The sequence below is a fragment of the Lathyrus oleraceus genome, chromosome 5 (assembly GCF_024323335.1).
Source record: "Lathyrus oleraceus cultivar Zhongwan6 chromosome 5, CAAS_Psat_ZW6_1.0, whole genome shotgun sequence".
NCBI lineage: Eukaryota > Viridiplantae > Streptophyta > Magnoliopsida > Fabales > Fabaceae > Lathyrus > Lathyrus oleraceus.
This window is the reverse complement of record NC_066583.1, coordinates 199,249,734-199,267,239: the sequence shown is the minus strand read 5'-3', so window position 1 is coordinate 199,267,239 and position 17,506 is coordinate 199,249,734. Positions and strand designations below refer to the sequence as shown.

At 37.2% G+C, this 17,506-nt stretch overlaps 1 protein-coding gene across 1 annotated transcript; it reads left to right on the top strand.

Moving 5' to 3' along the window:
* The first annotated feature begins 529 nt into the window (after window positions 1–529).
* LOC127082799 (SWI/SNF complex subunit SWI3C) lies at window positions 530–8,204 on the top strand. The gene is made up of 9 exons (XM_051023037.1): window positions 530–814; window positions 958–1,494; window positions 1,723–2,258; window positions 5,472–5,835; window positions 5,910–5,983; window positions 6,352–6,473; window positions 6,773–6,846; window positions 6,957–7,141; window positions 7,371–8,204. The coding sequence occupies exons 1-9, from the start codon at window positions 796–798 to the stop codon at window positions 7,830–7,832; spliced, it is 2,373 nt and encodes a 790-aa protein (XP_050878994.1). The 5' UTR covers window positions 530–795; the 3' UTR covers window positions 7,833–8,204.
* The last annotated feature ends 9,302 nt before the right edge of the window (window positions 8,205–17,506 follow it).

The window sequence follows — 17,506 nt, the reverse complement described above, 5'->3', positions numbered from 1 at the left end:
ATCTTTAAATTGAGTTTTTATTAATTATTTTAGTTTTAGTTTATTAATTATTTATTCTATGATTATTATTATTATTTTGATATTTGAATTTATTTATACATTAATTATAAAAATCACTAGAACCTCACCATTTCATTTGGAAACTTTTTATAAAAAAATTGTGTTCAAAGATTTTCTAGATGATTTTTTTATAAAAAATGATAAATTATCTAGAGAGTATTTAGACAAAGAAAACTTACAAAAAAAAAAAGAAGAAATATGAGACATTTTGTTTAAGCTGTATATTTTTTAATGTATTTATTATTATTATTTAATAAAATCCAAATCCAAATATGTCAAACAAAAAGATAAAGCGGGAGAAATTACCAAATAAATACAAATATACCATTTTAAAAAAGAAAAAGAATGATAAAAGAGCATGTGAATCCTGAATCCCCGCGTACACGCCACTGCCGAATAGGAAAATCGCGTCTCCGTCACGCGCTAAAAAAATATAATCTATATATAATTTCAGCGCACACCCCCGTTCTGATTCTGGTATCACCTCACCCGCACCGCACCTCACGAAAAAATGCACATCAACAACAAACTCTCAACAAGTTTTGCTTCAAACTACTAGTAAAACCAAACAAGCTGTGTGTATGCTTTTCCTGCCTCACATCCATCACACATCACACAAACCAACACTACCGATCCCTCAATTTCCAAATTATTTTCTCCCAATTATCACCCCCTTTGCGCCAATCAACGACCCCACTATTTTCTCTCTCTTAAACCCTCTCTCCCATCTTTGCCATGCCACCTTCTCCTTCAGGTATTCTCTCTCTCACTCTCTCTCTAAAACCCTCACTCTCTCTTTCTCTCTCACTCTGCAATGCAACCCTACTCTTCAATCTCGTAAATAGGGTTTTATTCTCAATTTCCCTTTCGTTTTCATCTTTATTATTATTTTCACAGAAAATCGAACCAAATGGAGGAAGCGGAAGAGAGATTCGCAAATCACCAGGCGTCAACAGAAGCACGACGAGGAAGAAGACGACGACGAAGAAAACCCCAATGCCGACGAAGACAACGAACGCGACTATGATTCAGAGGATCAACACAACCAAAACCAAAACCATAACCACCCTAATTCTCAGCATCAACAAGAGATTGAGATTCTATCCGATCACGGTGTTCAGATTTCCCAGTTTCCGGTTGTGATTAAGCGCGCTGTTAATCGACCTCACTCATCTGTAACTGCAATTGTTGCTCTTGAACGAGCTATGGAGTTGGGTTTGGGAGATAGCAAAGGTCAGCTACAGAATCCTCCGTTTTTGGAGAATGTTTCTCATGGTCAGCTTCAAGCGCTGTCGACTGTTCCTTCTGATAGCCTTGCTTTGGATCAGGATCGTGCTGATTCCTCTTATGTTATTACTCCGCCCCCTATTTTGGAAGGCCGTGGTGTTGTGAAGCGATTTGGAAGTAGGGTTCTTGTGCTTCCAATGCATTCAGGTTCTCACTCTCTTTCTCCTTTCACTTTGACTCAATCTTTTGTTTTTAGATTTAGTTTTAGTTTGTAACGAATATGGTTATTTAAACAATGGCTTCTCAAATAATTCATAAATGTGACTTATATGTGACTTATAAGGACTTAAATTTAATTGACAAGTTCTCATGAATAGGTAACTAATCCAATCTGGACCTAATTTAATTTTCTTTTTTTGGAGTTTCTATGAGCAGATTGGTTTTCACCTGGAACAGTGCATCGGTTAGAGAGACAAGCAGTGCCTCATTTCTTTTCAGGGAAATCACAGGATCTTACTCCGGAAAAGTACATGGAATGCAGGAACTACATTGTTGCACTATATATGGAGGAGCCGAAGAAGAGGATTACTGCCTCCGATTGTCAGGGATTGCAGGTTGGGGTTGATCAAGAAGATTTGTCTCGAATTCATAGGTTCCTTGACCACTGGGGTATTATCAATTACTGTGCCCGGACGCCAAGTCACGAGCCTCCAAATCCCGTGTCATGTCTGAAAGAGGATACTGGTGGAGAAGTCCGCGTGCCATCTGAGGCCTTGAAGTCTATAGATAGTTTGATCAAATTTGATAAGCCCAACTGTAAGCTCAAAGCAGAAGAAATTTATTCACCATTGACAACACATAGCGCTGATGTACCTGATCTGGACGGCAGAATAAGAGAGCATCTGTCTGAAAATCATTGCAATTATTGTTCTTGTCCACTTCCTGCTGTTTCCTATCAGTCTCAGAAAGAGGTACACTGCATTTTTGTTTGTTTTAAATTCTGTAATTTAATGATGTATTATGGTCATATCATATGGCATTCCATTGTTTTTGTCATTTTTGTAATTTGCTGGATGAAAAGTGAATAGGATTATGAATTGCTTCAGTTATTGAATGACCCCCTAAAAACATGCATTATTATGGTCATTGGACTGTTACCATTACATTAAATGATCAGTGCAAATTTATTGTTGAAAATAAGCCTCCTGTAGTTGAAAGATGCACCTAGTCTAGTTCACGGTGTCTATAAATAGCAAGCCAGTCTCTTGCTTTTAAAACCAGTTACTAAAATCAAAATTAAAAATCGAAAATATGGGTTACAACTTACAATTGCTTCTGGAAATATTATATTCTTCCTGGAATTCTGATTAATTTCTCCCTATGCGCTGGGTTTGATCAACACACAAAATAAGATAAACAAATAGGGTTTGGCTTGTCATCTGTGGGTGGATCTAGATCTTTAGTGGGTATTATATATAATACCTAAAGCAATGAAACCTTACTGCCTAAAAAAAAGAAGGTAACGCTCTATTCCCACTATGTTCCTTCATCTTCATGCAATGTATGCAACTATGCATCATGCTTTATTAGTTTGAAATATTGAGATTTGAGTTTTATATTTGTTACTTTTTTTACTTTATGTTCGTGCAGCTTTTATTTGTGTACAACATGATTTATTTTATTTACAATTATTTATTTTTCAGCCACTTTGCTGCTTCCTCTATTTGCTCGCTATGCTATCCACTATTTCTCGTATTAGATTTCTGGGAATCCGCTATTAATACCACGAGTGCTGTATTGTCAGACGTTATTTAGAGGGAAACATGCTCTGCTGATGATTTTTTGCTTATCTTTAATCTGAGTGTTTGTGCATTATACTCTTATTATTTCAACAATAATCCCCAAGTACTCAACTAGCTGTAACTGAATTGCTTTGATTATTGTGTTTGTAGTGTCTAATTGTTAAGTAATCAGTTTATGGAAAAAAGCCCTAGAATTAAAGTACTTTTGTGATGGGCCAATGCATCAAATTGGGTTCTCATTGTTGTAGGAGTCTTATTAGTAGGGTTCTTTTTGTATTAGTCCTACTATTTTAGTACTTGACCTAAAATATTAATAATCTAAAACACATTTCTGTTCCTTAAAAAAGTTTGACCTTTAAAAAAACTGGTTCCTATTTAATAATTTTTCTTCGTTTTTCCTCTACATTTAAACAAAATATATGCTCTTAGTCTCCAACCAAAAACTTCATACATTTTTGAGTACCAAACCATATTTAGGCCATGTCAAAATAAATAGTTGTACCAGTTTAAGGTCTGCACTTGACTACTCACCTCTCTGATATTATTCTCTTCAATTTTCCGATCTTTTCCCCTATGATTTCCAATTAGTTTTTTTATATGAAGGGAGCTTCCATTCTCCAGGATTTGAGAAGCAAAATTTAGAAAGAAAGGAGATAAAATACAACTAGTTGAAAATAAAGAAATCCTTATAAGTAAAACAGTAACAGAATATTGAACCAAACTGGGTCAAACATGTAGTAAGATCTGTTCAATGTCTCTCCACATCAGTGATGGAAGATCCTCATCCTTGGAGATAAAATAAGAGGGGGCAGAGAACCAAAGAGTGGTCACAAGTGAACACAAATCTGCCCCTTACCAATTGTAAAGGGAGAGATAGACTCTTGAATATGAATGCGGTTTGTTTCCAGTATTTCACCGAACACACCATTGAACTGCATAGACTACATATGGCCACAAAATATTAGACTCCTTCCTTCATAAACCTATAGAGCATGTATGTACAATGAGAAAGTACTGCAAGGTGGGAGAGCATAACCAATTTCCGCCAAGAACCCAGAATAATTTATTGCATAAGAAGCTTGCTGCCTCACAATGCAGAAATTAGTTAGCCTGTCTCAAAGCTAGACTTGAATATAAAACACATAAGTAGAAAAAAGTGAGCGACTATTAGGCTTCCAAATCACAACCCTTCTATTTTCCTGTATTTATCGTATATATAGAACTGCAGTCTAGGCCAAACATTCAATCTCTGAGGGAGTCTTGGACTTCCAATCGTTGGTTAATTGAGGAGGGACTTCTGTTGGGGATTCTTCCTGCATGATAGCTCCTGTTGCTCAGGTCACCTTCTCACATTTCTTCGCCTTATTTAGTCAGGACTGTAGTCCATCCTTATCCTCTAGCTCACATCTCCCAAGATTATATAACCTTCATTATTTATGGGCATTTGTGCATAGTCCCAAATGGTTAGCCAATAGCAACACTCAAAACATCTACCCTTTCCTTGAAGCTCAATATTATCCTCAATGTGGGAATTGGGGATTCCTCCTGCATTAAAACTTTTGTAGGTCACATTCCCACGATTCTTCTCCCTCCTAAGTGCAAACCATCTCCCAATCCTCATTTGCTTGTTCATATTCTCCCATGGCTAAACTAATGTTAAGTTTCTTCGTTCCCTTAGCCAATAATTGCTGAATTCCTTCTATACCATATAAACTCTATGATGTCAAATCCAGAGAGGGTAATTGTTCTGTGTTCTGAAGTTCTTAAAAAGTTCTGCCACCTTCTGTTCTATTTATTTTCAAGTAGGAAATCTAGAACAAAATGCCAAAAACAGGATGTCATATTATAGAGAATGAGCTGAGAAAACAGATAAGAAAGTGTAAGAATGCTTGTGGTAGTAGACTGTATGACAGACATAAAAGAATAGAACCAAATGTTTCTCCTTCAAGGCTTAAACAAAGGGTTGCCCCTTTTTACAACTGAGCTAGTGTTTGCTTTTCCAATATTAACAATTCAGAATGAATCCTATTCTATTCTTCCTATTATTTAAGCCAACACCTAACCAATTATATAACTACTCTTCAGTGGAACTACATTGCTGTATTTTTTTTATCGTTTGCTTTGTACCTTCATACAGTAGTATATTTTCTCTCGTTAGTACTTGAGTTGTGGAGTTTGTATCTTATTCAGACTTCTGAATGGAGCATCTGTCTTATAACCACAACAATGATTGATCTGGTCAGTGAGAAATGTGTACTATTTTGTACGTGTTTTAGAGAGTTGGGCTTGTTTAGTGCAGACTATTTTATCATGCTAAATGTTATATATCACGAGTTCCTCACTTCCATTATATGTAATTAATTTCTCATTCTCATGTTACAGGTTGATATTTTACTCTGCACTGATTGCTTCCATGATGGAAAATTTGTCATCGGTCATTCAAGTATAGATTTTTTAAGGGTGGATTCAACAAGAGATTATGGTGAACTAGATGGGGAAAGTTGGACTGATCAAGAAACTTTGCTGCTGCTCGAAGCAATGGAGATTTACAACGAGAATTGGAATGAAATTGCCGACCATGTTGGTACCAAGTCAAAAGCACAATGCATTCTTCATTTTCTTCGTCTACCCATGGAAGATGGGAAATTGGAAAATATCAATGTTCCAAGCATGTCTTTGTCATCCAGTGCGATGAATAGAGATGATAATGGAAGATCACATCTTTACTCGAATGGAGATTCTGCAGGTCTGGGTCTTATATTTTTTAATTAAATCAAATTGCTGTGATAAGGTTTTGATTTAATATCCATGCTCCCACAGGACCTGTTCATCAAATCAGAGATTCTGACAACCGCCTTCCTTTTGCTAATTCTGGAAATCCTGTTATGGCCCTGGTAGGTGACTACAAGTAATATTCCAAGTTATTATTCAATTAAGCAATGTGATTTAAAAACAAGTTTACAAAACTAGGAATGCGGTTATCAGTACTGCACTTGGCATCTTGTTAACTTATTTACTTCATTATTTTTAAAATTTTAAAAACAAAAACATATTTCTTCAAGTTGCACTGCTTTTCCTTGAAGGAGCAAATGGTCACGATTCTTGCTTATCAAAAGCTTTAAAAGGGTGATATGCTGACATACCATGAAATTGTATTTAGATAGTGCACCGGAGTTTCACAACTAATTAAACTGTATTGTATAGTTTTCTGTTCTTTTGATGAGATTCTTACACATCTGGTTTTGGTTGATGTTATCTAAAGGTTGCTTTTTTAGCCTCTGCGGTTGGACCAAGAGTAGCGGCTTCCTGTGCTCATGCAGCATTATCAGTATTGTCAGGGGATAATACTGGCTCCCAGACGGAGGCATCGGGGCATGATAATAGGTGAGTAAGATTACCAAAGCACATGCATTTTTATTGGGTGAAGTATTTTTCCTGGGCTGTTCCTCATTTTTTTGTATATCCTACTAGATTTGTTTTTTATTTACAAAATCTTATTCAGTATGACCAATCCTTGCCTGGAAGTTCCCCTAAGGAAGATGAATAGAAGAAAACTTTCATTAGGCTGTGTCTGCTCTATTCTTTTAGTAGAGTGGGAAAATCAAACACTAGTTGAACTGTTCTATTTGTGGTTTCTAGTTTATGAATTTTGTACTGAACATTAATAATATTTACGCATGAAGGACAAATCCAGAAAACATACATTGTAGAGATGGTGGCTCTCGAGGAGAAGCTGCAATTTCAAATAATCATAATGGTTAGTTATGGTTGCTGCTTTTTTATGTAGCTGATATACTGTCATGCCCCAGTGTCCAATGCGACACAATATGTTATTTTCTTCTTGACAAGTGCTACTTTTGATTTCAGAGGAAAAGGCAAAAGCACTTAGTTCGCGGGATCAAAATGAGGGTAGGACCACCCCACTCTCTGCTGAAAAAGTTAATGAAGCAGCTAAAGCAGGCCTCTCTGCTGCAGCAATGAAAGCTAAATTGTTTGCCGATCACGAAGAACGAGAAATTCAGAGATTATGTGCTAATATAATTAATCATCAGGTACAACTGCTGTTTCTGGACTTCTTCAATTTTAGTTGATCAGCTAAAATGTTGATATACTTCATCTCTCTCTTTCTATTTCTATCTGATGTAAGCATGTATGTATAGGCAGCAATTAGACATTTTTTACAGAATAGGTAAATTAAACAATAGGAGAAAACTCCAAAATCAGGTGCATAGCTAGTATTTTGATGTTTAACTTGTTTTAGTGGCTTGCTGTTGTTAACAGTTGAAAAGACTGGAATTGAAGCTGAAACAGTTTGCAGAAATTGAAACATTGTTGATGAAGGAATGCGAACAAGTGGAAAGAGCAAAACAGAGGTTTGCTGCTGAACGCACCCGCGTCATATCAGCACGTTTTGGAACTGCAGGAACTACGCCTGCAATGAATGCATCTGGTGTTGGTCCTTCAATGGTTAGTAATGGCAATAATAGGCAACAAATGATGTCTGCTTCTCCCTCGCAGCCCAGCATCTCTGGGTATGGCAACAACCAACCAGTTCATCCACACATGTCCTTTGCCCAAAGACCTTCAATGTTTGGGTTGGGGCAAAGGTTGCCCCTATCTATGATACAACAATCACAGTCAACTTCTTCAGGTGCCATGTTCAATACTCCTGGTAATGTGCAGCCTGGTACCAATCATCCATTGTTGAGGCCCGTGTCAGGAACTAATTCTGGTTTAGGATAATTAGGGGAGTAGATGTAAGTTTTGGAACTTCAATGGTGCAGTTTTATTTGGTCATTAATTTCAGAAGTGAAGAGGAAATCGGGTGAATTTGCCAAGAAAGTTATTTAGCTTCTTGAGTCTAATTGGTTGCAGTTGATTGTGAAACTATTGTTTAAAAGGAAATAAGTAGCATTTGATGTTCTATAGTTTTAATTTCTCCCTTGTTGACTATAGGTACAATGAAAATTTCTTGTCTTAAGTGTCACATGTTGTTTAGTTAGATTGCATACAAAGCCAACTACTTGGATGCAAAATGACAAGGTTACGGGGACTTGTCTCTCCGCTACCTATGCTGTTGTATAGTTTTGGTCCATGTTGGTGATTTTATTTCTATTTTGCGGTTTCTCTCGTGGTCACTGATTTCTGATTCTAGTTAAGGCATGGCATTTGTCAGCAACTAAGTTCAAGAAAATTTAAAATCCATGTCTTGTGAATACATCAGTAATTCATTGTTTCTCAACAGGCCGGTCGGTGGAGACGGAGAGAAGACTGACATGCAGTATTAGTATTTCAATCCAAGTTAATGAGAGAATAATAAATAATGTGAATGAGAATGTATTTGAATCATTATTTTTTTAATGTGAGATTTTTTTAATGTATTTGAATCATAATTTTTTTAATGTGAGGTTTTTTATAGAGGGCACCGATGTTGTTATACTTGATATTCCCTTTTTTTATACTGACAAAATTGTCCTTCTCATTATTTACTCCATATCAAATTAATTGTTTGGCAAAAAAAAATCACCATTTTTAAAGAACCACTAAAAAAGTAAAAAATATGGTAGTACATTTTAAAAATGTAATACAATTGAAAAATTAGTTTTTTATTGGATTTTTAAAAAATTGATATGGATTTTTATCGGATTTTAAAAAATTCGGTATGATTATTTGCTGAATTTTTAAAAACATTTGGTGAAATGCAAATATCCCGAATATTGTAAAAGTTTTGGAGATTACGTAGATATTTTTGAAATTTGATATACTAGATTTTTTGCCCACCTCTAAAAACTCTAGAACTATTCTCATTGGCGATGGATGATTATTTTACAATTTTTACCCACTTCTTTACTATTGATTTTGTAGGTTCTAGTTATATGTTCTTTTAATCTTTTGAATCGTTAATCGACTTTGGTATTTTTAGCACAAATAGTTTATTATATGTTCCGAAATGTTATTATACACAGTCTATTAGGAGACAAGATGGTATTATTATTGTTACTGTTCGTTATGATATATCAAATTGGCAAAATGGAGGAAATATAAATTGATTATAGATTGTGAGAGAGGAGGAAACTATAAGAATCAGAATTCTTCTCAAGGCACTTGTAGTAAAAGAGTTAAAAATCCATTTATATTGAGATATATGTCAAGCGGTAGTGGTTGGAATGTAACAGTTAGATGTGGTATATACAATCATGAACTAGCTAAGGATTTAATGGGTCATGACATATTAGACCGTTTAATATTCCGGGAAAGACAATTTGTGAATGAAATGACAAAATAAAACATGATGTCGAGGTTCATAGTTGTCGCTTTGAAAGATAGAGATCTTAATAACCTGGCGAGTACAACACAAGTGTATAAGGCAAGACATACATATTAGTCTACCATCAGAGGTCCATTCACAGAAATGCAACATCTACTGAAACTAATTCATGATGAGAAATACATGTGTTTGACCAGAAACAAGGAGGTATCAAATGTTATTGCTGATATATTCTGGACACATCCTGAGTCTCTGAAGTTGTTGAACATGTTTTATTTGATGTTGTTTTTTATTGTACAAATATAAAACAAACAGGTAGTGATGTCCGCTACTTGAGATCATTGGTGTTACGTTAACGAAGTTGACTTTTTCAGTTGGATTTGCCTACTTGGAACATGAAATGGAGGAAAACACCACATGGGAACTAAAGAAGTTGAAGGAGTTGTACACATTCAAAAATTTGCTTCAGAAGGTCATGGTGAGAGATCAGGAACTTGCCTTGATGAATGTCATAAAATTTGTGTTCTCATCCTCATTTCATTTGTTGTGTGTTCCATATTTCAAAAAATATTAGTATGAGTGCAAGGAGTATGTCGAATCTAATAGGCAATAATATGTTATAGATCTATGCAACTAAGTCATGTATTCGAATAGTGAGTATGAGTTCGTGCAACAATTGCAATATTTTTTAGTACTATGTGCTGATATCCCTTCATTTGTTGAGTATGCGTATCAAATATGGTTGTTGCTGCTTGGACTAAGCGAGTCACTTATTTAAGGAACACGACAACAAACGGGTACGTCATTGTGACTTTGAATTCAGTATGAAATTAATCATCAATATATTTATTACATCTTTCTCTATTATATATTTTATAGGGCCGAGTATGCTCATTGGAAAGTCAAAAACACATTGAGTACTACTCGAGGAGATTTGTGCATATGTTAAGATGTTCTGAGCACCATATTGAGCTGAAAGTAGTTGAAAACGTAAATCGTTTTAAAAAAGTGTTTCCAACATTGAACATGATTATAAAGTTCCATTTTACTCAAGAATGCACGACTTCGTATCAACACAAAAGAGTTGGACGTGGTAAAAAGAGTTGGTTCTGAAAAAGTTGCATGTGGTTGCTTCATTAGGACAACATATGGGTTACCTTGTGCATATTAACTTGCAGAGTTTCAAATACAAGATTACCCTTAGGGGAGGATTTGTTGTAACTTTCTTGACGAGGTCAAGTAGGGCCCTTCGGGCGGGACATGTTGAGTCTCGTGAGCGAGACTATGTTGAACCTCTCTAACGAAAAAGTTGTAGTGTGAACTATTGATATATGCAAGTATACACAGTCAAATAGTAGCAAGTGATATAAAAGCAAGAGTATTGATTCCAAAAAGATTGTAATAACTTAAATTGATTCTTAGACTCAATTATTGTGAATAGCCATGAACAAAAAAGTAACTATAATATTGGGTTGTCATAAATTCAGGTTGAAATAGAATAAGTGATAAGTGATGACAAAGAAGTTAAATCAATAGTAAGATACATGTTAGGTGTAACACCCCAAATAAAGAAAAAAAAAAAAGAATTATTTAATTAAGTTGATAATATAATTATTAATTTAATTAAATAAATTGGATTATTGGATTATTATTATTATTATTATTATTATTATTATTTTGGAATAATAATAATTGGAATATATATATATATAAGTGGGAATAAAGAAAAGGGTTTCATTCTTAACAAAGAAATTTCACGTGAAACTCAGAGAAACTGCAGAGAAGAGGAAAAAGGGCAAAGAGCCGAAAAGCACGGTTGAGGAACGGAAAAGCTAAAGCTTAGAGAATTGCCGGATTATCTCAGGTAAGGGGGGTTTATCGTCGGTTAATGGGTATTATAGATTAACATGTCATGGGTAGTGATAAGCCGTTGATTTAACCCTAATTGGGACTGTATATGCTGAAATTGACGTTGGATAACCGTGTTAAAAACTGCAAATTGAATTGATAGTTGTGTGAGTCGTAAATGTTAGACTATAGCACGGATCACAATTAAAAAACTTGATTCGGCACTACTAAATTAAAGACAAATTAGGTTTTCTTAGAAAGGGTTTTAGATGCGGAAGCGGCCGGAAACCCCGATCTGCGTGAAGCTGACGGAACTTGGAATAACTTAGAAAAATCTGAGTCTGCGCGCGAGCGGTCGACCATAGGGTCGGCGTGCGCTGACCCGTGGGACATGCGCCGACTGCATGCGTCGACGCAAGGCATTTTGGCGCCGACCCGTGAGTTAAGCGTCGACCCCATGCGTCGACGCAAGGGGTCTTTGCGCCGACTCCCTCCAGTTGAGCAGAGCCTTTGCGCCGACCGCGAACTTTGAGCTGACCCCTACGGTCGACTCAAAGCCTTCAATTTTGTTCGTAGACGTGCATGATGGTTTTTTTTTTGTCAGCAGCGAAACTTGATAACACTGTTGCAGTGTGGAAAATAGTTGATTTTTATGTTGTAAATGCAATTGGTAGTTGCCTTATTGCAGTTAAATTAATGAATAAAAATTTTTGGGTTTGTGTTGTGAAATGTTGATGCAATTATGTTGAAAAGTTAAATTTTAAGTTGTGTTGAAAAATACTGAGTTGTAGGCTGATGAGCCAAAGTTGATTTAAGTTGTTTTGGTTGAAAAGCTGTTGTGTTGTTGTTGCTACTATGTTGTTAAAGTTTCAAGTCGTACGTGTCATATACATCCATATGCATTAAGTCGGAGCTTCGTCTCACACCACGTTGGCCTGGATTGGCAAAAATATGGGGCTTTTGCTCACACCACGTTGGCCTGGATTGGCAAAATTTTAAGTTGAAAGTTGAAGGCTTATGCCTTGATGCCCACTAAACTGGCAATGATTTTAAGTTGGGAGTTTTACTCCAAATGGTACCACATGCATGAAGAGTCGAGTCTCATTGAGTTGCATTTTATGTTGTTATTGAGTTGCCTTTACGTTGTGTTTGAATATGATAATTGAGTTGACTGTGCCGTTGCCTAATGCATGATATAATTAGGGTGATTAACGTGTAGAATTACTTAACATAACATGATAAATTATAATATTTGTTATATCGATTGAGGAACTCACCCTTACAGCTATATTTTTCAGGTAACGAGCAGTGAGTCGAATAGAAGCTAGTGCTTGAAGTCTAGTGTGGTTAGAGGGTCATGCTCTGATAGATGTAACATCGGGACGGGATGTTTGAATTGTTGAATAAATGTTAATTTTGATGAATTACAGATGTTGAAATATTTTATCCGCTGCGTATTGTTAAAGAAGTTTATGTTGAATAAAATTGAGCATGACTGATTTTATTATTGACTTTTGTGAAGAAGTTGTTATGTGACATCCTTGAGATGCATGATTACTCTGATATGTATGATTTAATTGTTGTTGTTTTATTATTAAACATTTGGGGTATTTTAGAAGGGTGTTACATTAGTGGTATCAGAGCAGGTCGGTCCGTCCGGCCAGTTGTCGTGTCGTTTTGTCTAACAATTGTGTATTGTTACCAATCTAACTTTAAGTTGTGTTGCATTGATAAGTTGAAATGGCTGGAAGGAATGACGCTGCAATGGCTGCCGCAATGCAAGCAATGGCACAAGCTGTGCAGAACTTGCCAAATGCTGGTGGAGATGCTGGATCACGTAGCTTGGCGACTTTTCAGAGAGAGAACCCGCCGGTGTTTAAAGGAAAGCATGATCCAGATGCAGCCTTGGGATGGTTGAAAGAGATTGAGAGGATCTTCCGTGTTATGGATTGTACTCCAGCTCAGAAGGTTCGGTATGGTACTCACATGCTAGCAGTCGAAGCGGATGACTGGTGGCTAGAGACTCACGAGAGGTTGACCGCGGCAGGTGAAGTCGTTACTTGGGATGTATTCCGTAGGGAATTTCTGAGGAAGTATTATCCAGAGGATGTCCGTGGTAAGAAGGAGATTGAATTCCTTGAGCTGAAGCAAGGAAACATGTCTGTCACGGATTATGCTGCGAAATTTGTGGAGTTGTCCAAATTTTATCCTCATTACACTGGTGCTGGTGCTGAATTTTCAAAGTGCATCAAGTTTGAAAATGGATTGCGCTCTGAAATTAAGAAGGTTGTTGGGTATCAAAAGATACGCATTTTTACTGAGTTGGTTGATAGCTGCAGGATATTTGAAGAGGACAATAATGCTCATTACAAGATTGTCAGTGATCGCAGAGGCAAGCAACATCAAAACCGTGGCAAGCCGTATGATGTTCCAGCTGGAAAAGGGAAACAAGTAGCTGCTCCGGCTCAGAGGACTAGTAGGGGAGGTGCTCCTACTGGTATAGTTTGCTTCAAATGTGGTCAGGCTGGTCATAAGAGTAATGTATGTACTGCTGAAGTGAAGAGGTGTTTTCGCTGTGGTAAGACTGGGCATGCAATAGCTGATTGCAAGCACAAGGAAGTGATTTGTTTTAATTGTGGCGAAGAAGGGCATATTGGAAGTCAGTGTCGGAAGCCGAAGAAAGGGAATCAGTCAGGAGGCAAGGTCTTTGCTTTATCGGGTTCTGAGACTTCTGCAGATGATCGTTTGATCCGAGGTACGTGTTATATTAATGGCTTTCCTCTTGTAGCTATTATTGACACAGGTGCGACTCATTCCTTTATATCTTTGGATTGTGCTGTGAAACTTAAGTTAGAGGTATCTGAGATGTTTGGAAGTATGGTAATTGATACTCCTGCGAAGGGTTCAGTGACTACTACTTCGGTTTGTTTAAATTGTCCTTTGAGTATTTTTGGTAGAGACTTTGGGATGGACCTAGTGTGTCTTCCACTAGCGCAGATTGATGTTATTCTGGGTATGAACTGGTTGGTGTTTAACCGAGTTTCTATCAATTGTTTTGATAAGACGGTAGTCTTTCCTGAGATTGAGGAAGGAAAGAGTTTGTTTCTATCAGCAAGGCAGGTGAATGAAGAAGTAGCTGATGGGGCAGAGTTGTTTATGCTGTTAGCAACTTTGGAGGCCAAGGATAAGATGGTGATTTGTGATCTAGCCGTGGTGCGTGATTTTCCTGATGTGTTTCCTGAAGAGGTGAATGAATTACCACCAGAACGCGAAGTGGAGTTCTCGATTGATTTGGTACCTGGTACTAGACCGATATCGATGGCTCCGTACCGTATGTCTGCTGTTGAGTTAACTGAATTGAAGAGTCAGTTGGAAGATCTGTTGGATAAGAAATTTATTCGTCCGAGTGTGTCACCGTGGGGTGCGCCAGTGCTATTGGTTAAGAAGAAAGAAGGTACTATGAGGTTGTGTGTGGACTACAGGCAACTGAATAAAGTGACGATCAAGAATCGGTATCCTTTGCCGAGGATTGATGATTTGATGGATCAGTTGGTTGGTGCAAGTGTGTTCAGCAAGATAGATTTGAGATCTGGGTATCATCAGATACGTGTGAAGACTGAGGATATTCAGAAGACTGCTTTCAGGACAAGGTATGGACATTATGAGTATTCTGTAATGCCTTTTGGTGTAACTAATGCACCTGGAGTATTTATGGAGTATATGAATAGGATTTTCCATCCATGCCTAGACAAGTTTGTTGTGGTATTTATTGATGATATTTTGGTGTATTCGAAATCGGAAGAAGAGCATGCTGAGCATTTGAGAGTGGTTTTGGAAGTTCTACGAGAAAAGAAATTATTTGCTAAATTGTCCAAGTGTGAATTTTGGTTAGAAGAGGTAAGTTTTCTTGGTCATGTGATTTCAAGAAGTGGTGTTGCTGTTGATCCTTCTAAGATAGAAGCGGTATCTAAGTGGGAAGCCCCGAAGTCTGTTGCTGAGATTCGAAGTTTTCTTGGTTTGGCTGGTTATTATAGGAAGTTCATTGAAGGGTTTTCTAAGTTGGCGTTACCGTTGACGATGTTGACTAGAAAGGGGCAAGCATTTGTTTGGGACTCAAAATGTGAAGAAGGTTTCCAAGAGTTAAAGAGAAGGTTAACTACTGCTCCTATTCTGACATTACCGAGTTCGTCGGAACCCTTTGAAGTTTACTGTGATGCTTCATTGTTGGGTTTGGGTGGCGTGTTGATGCAGAATAAGCAGGTTATAGCTTATGCTTCAAGACAGCTGAGGATTCATGAGAGGAATTATCCGACGCACGATTTAGAGTTGGCGGCTGTGGTGTTTGTTCTGAAGTTATGGAGACATTACTTGTATGGGTCAAGATTTGAAGTTTTCAGTGACCATAAAAGTTTAAAGTATTTGTTTGATCAGAAAGAGCTGAATATGAGACAGAGGAGATGGTTAGAGTTTCTGAAGGATTATGACTTTGGGTTGAATTACCATCCGGGTAAAGCAAATGTAGTGGCTGATGCGTTGAGTCGGAAATCATTGCATATGTCTATGCTAATGGTTAAGGAGTTGGATTTAATTGAACAGTTTAGAGATTTGAGTTTGGTGTGTGAGAGTACTCACCATAGTGTTAAATTGGGAATGTTGAAGTTAACAAGTGGTATTCTGGATGAGATCAGAGAGGGTCAGAAATCTGATGTGCTTTTGGTTGATAAGTTGACTCTAGTGAGTCAAGGTCAAGGTGGCGAATTCAGAATTGATGAGACTGGTATTTTGAAATTTGGTAGTCGGGTGTGTGTTCCGGATGTTACAGAACTTAAGAAGAGTATTCTTGAAGAAGGACATCATAGTGGGTTGAGTATTCATCCTGGAGCTACGAAGATGTATCATGATTTAAAGAAGTTATTTTGGTGGCCGGGAATGAAAAGAGAAATTGCAAGTTTTGTCTATTCCTGTTTGACTTGTCAGAAGTCAAAGATTGAGCATCAGAAGCCATCGGGGCTAATGTAACCGTTGGCGATTCCAGAGTGGAAATGGGATAGTATCAGTATGGATTTTGTTTCTGGTTTACCGAGGACAAGTAAGAATTTTGAAGCTATTTGGGTGATTGTGGATAGATTGACGAAGTCGGCTCGTTTCATTCCGATCAGAATGGATTATCCGTTAGAGAAATTGGCTGAGTTGTATATTGAGAAGATTGTAAGTCTGCATGGTATTCCGTCGAGTATTGTTTCGGACAGAGATCCTAGGTTTACATCGAAATTCTGGGAAGGTTTGCAGAAGGCTTTGGGAACTAAGCTGAGATTGAGTTCTGCATATCATCCGCAGACTGATGGTCAGACTGAGAGGACGATTCAGTCATTAGAGGATCTTTTGAGAGCTTGTGTTTTGGAAAAGGGAGGTGCTTGGGATTGTTATTTGCCTTTGATTGAGTTTACCTACAACAATAGTTTTCATTCGAGTATTGGTATGGCACCGTTTGAAGCTTTGTATGGTAGGAGATGTCGGACACCGTTATGTTGGTATGAGTCCGGTGAGAGTGCTGTGATTGGACCGGAGATTATTCAACAAACTACGGAAAAGATTAAGATGATTCAGGAGAAGATGAGAATTGCTCAGAGTCGTCAGAAGAGTTATCATGATAAGAGGAGGAAGTCACTTGAGTTCCAAGAGGGGGATCATGTGTTTCTTCGTGTCACTCCGATAATTGGCGTTGGTCGAGCTTTGAAGTCGAAGAAGTTGACACCGCGATTTATTGGTCCTTATCAGATTTTGGAGAGGATAGGAGAAGTAGCCTATCGTATCGCTTTACCGCCGTCACTTGCGAATTTGCATGAGGTTTTTCATGTGTCTCAGTTGAGGAGGTATATTCATGATCCGTCGCATGTGATCCAAGTAGATGATGTACAGGTGAGAGATAACCTGACTGTTGAAACATCGCCTATGAGGATTGAGGATCGAGAGTTGAAGCAGTTGCGGGGTAAAGAGATTGCCTTAGTGAAGGTAGCTTGGGGAGGACCAGCAGGTGGCAATGTGACTTGGGAGCTGGAGAGTCAGATGAAAGAGTCCTATCCAGAGTTATTTGCTTGAGGTATGTTTTCGAGGACGAAAACTCTTTTAGTGGGGGAGAGTTGTAACACCCCAAATAAAGAAAAAAAAAAAAGAATTATTTAATTAAGTTGATAATATAATTATTAATTTAATTAAATAAATTGGATTATTGGATTATTATTATTATTATTATTATTATTATTTTGGAATAATAATAATTGGAATATATATATATATATAA

Excerpts from the sequence above, each read along its gene's own strand:
- LOC127082799 (XM_051023037.1), top strand. Across the intron at positions 1,495-1,722 it reads TGTGCTTCCAATGCATTCAG|ATTGGTTTTCACCTGGAACA; the intron begins GTTCTCACTCTC and ends TTCTATGAGCAG. Across the intron at positions 5,836-5,909 it reads CTCGAATGGAGATTCTGCAG|GACCTGTTCATCAAATCAGA; the intron begins GTCTGGGTCTTA and ends ATGCTCCCACAG.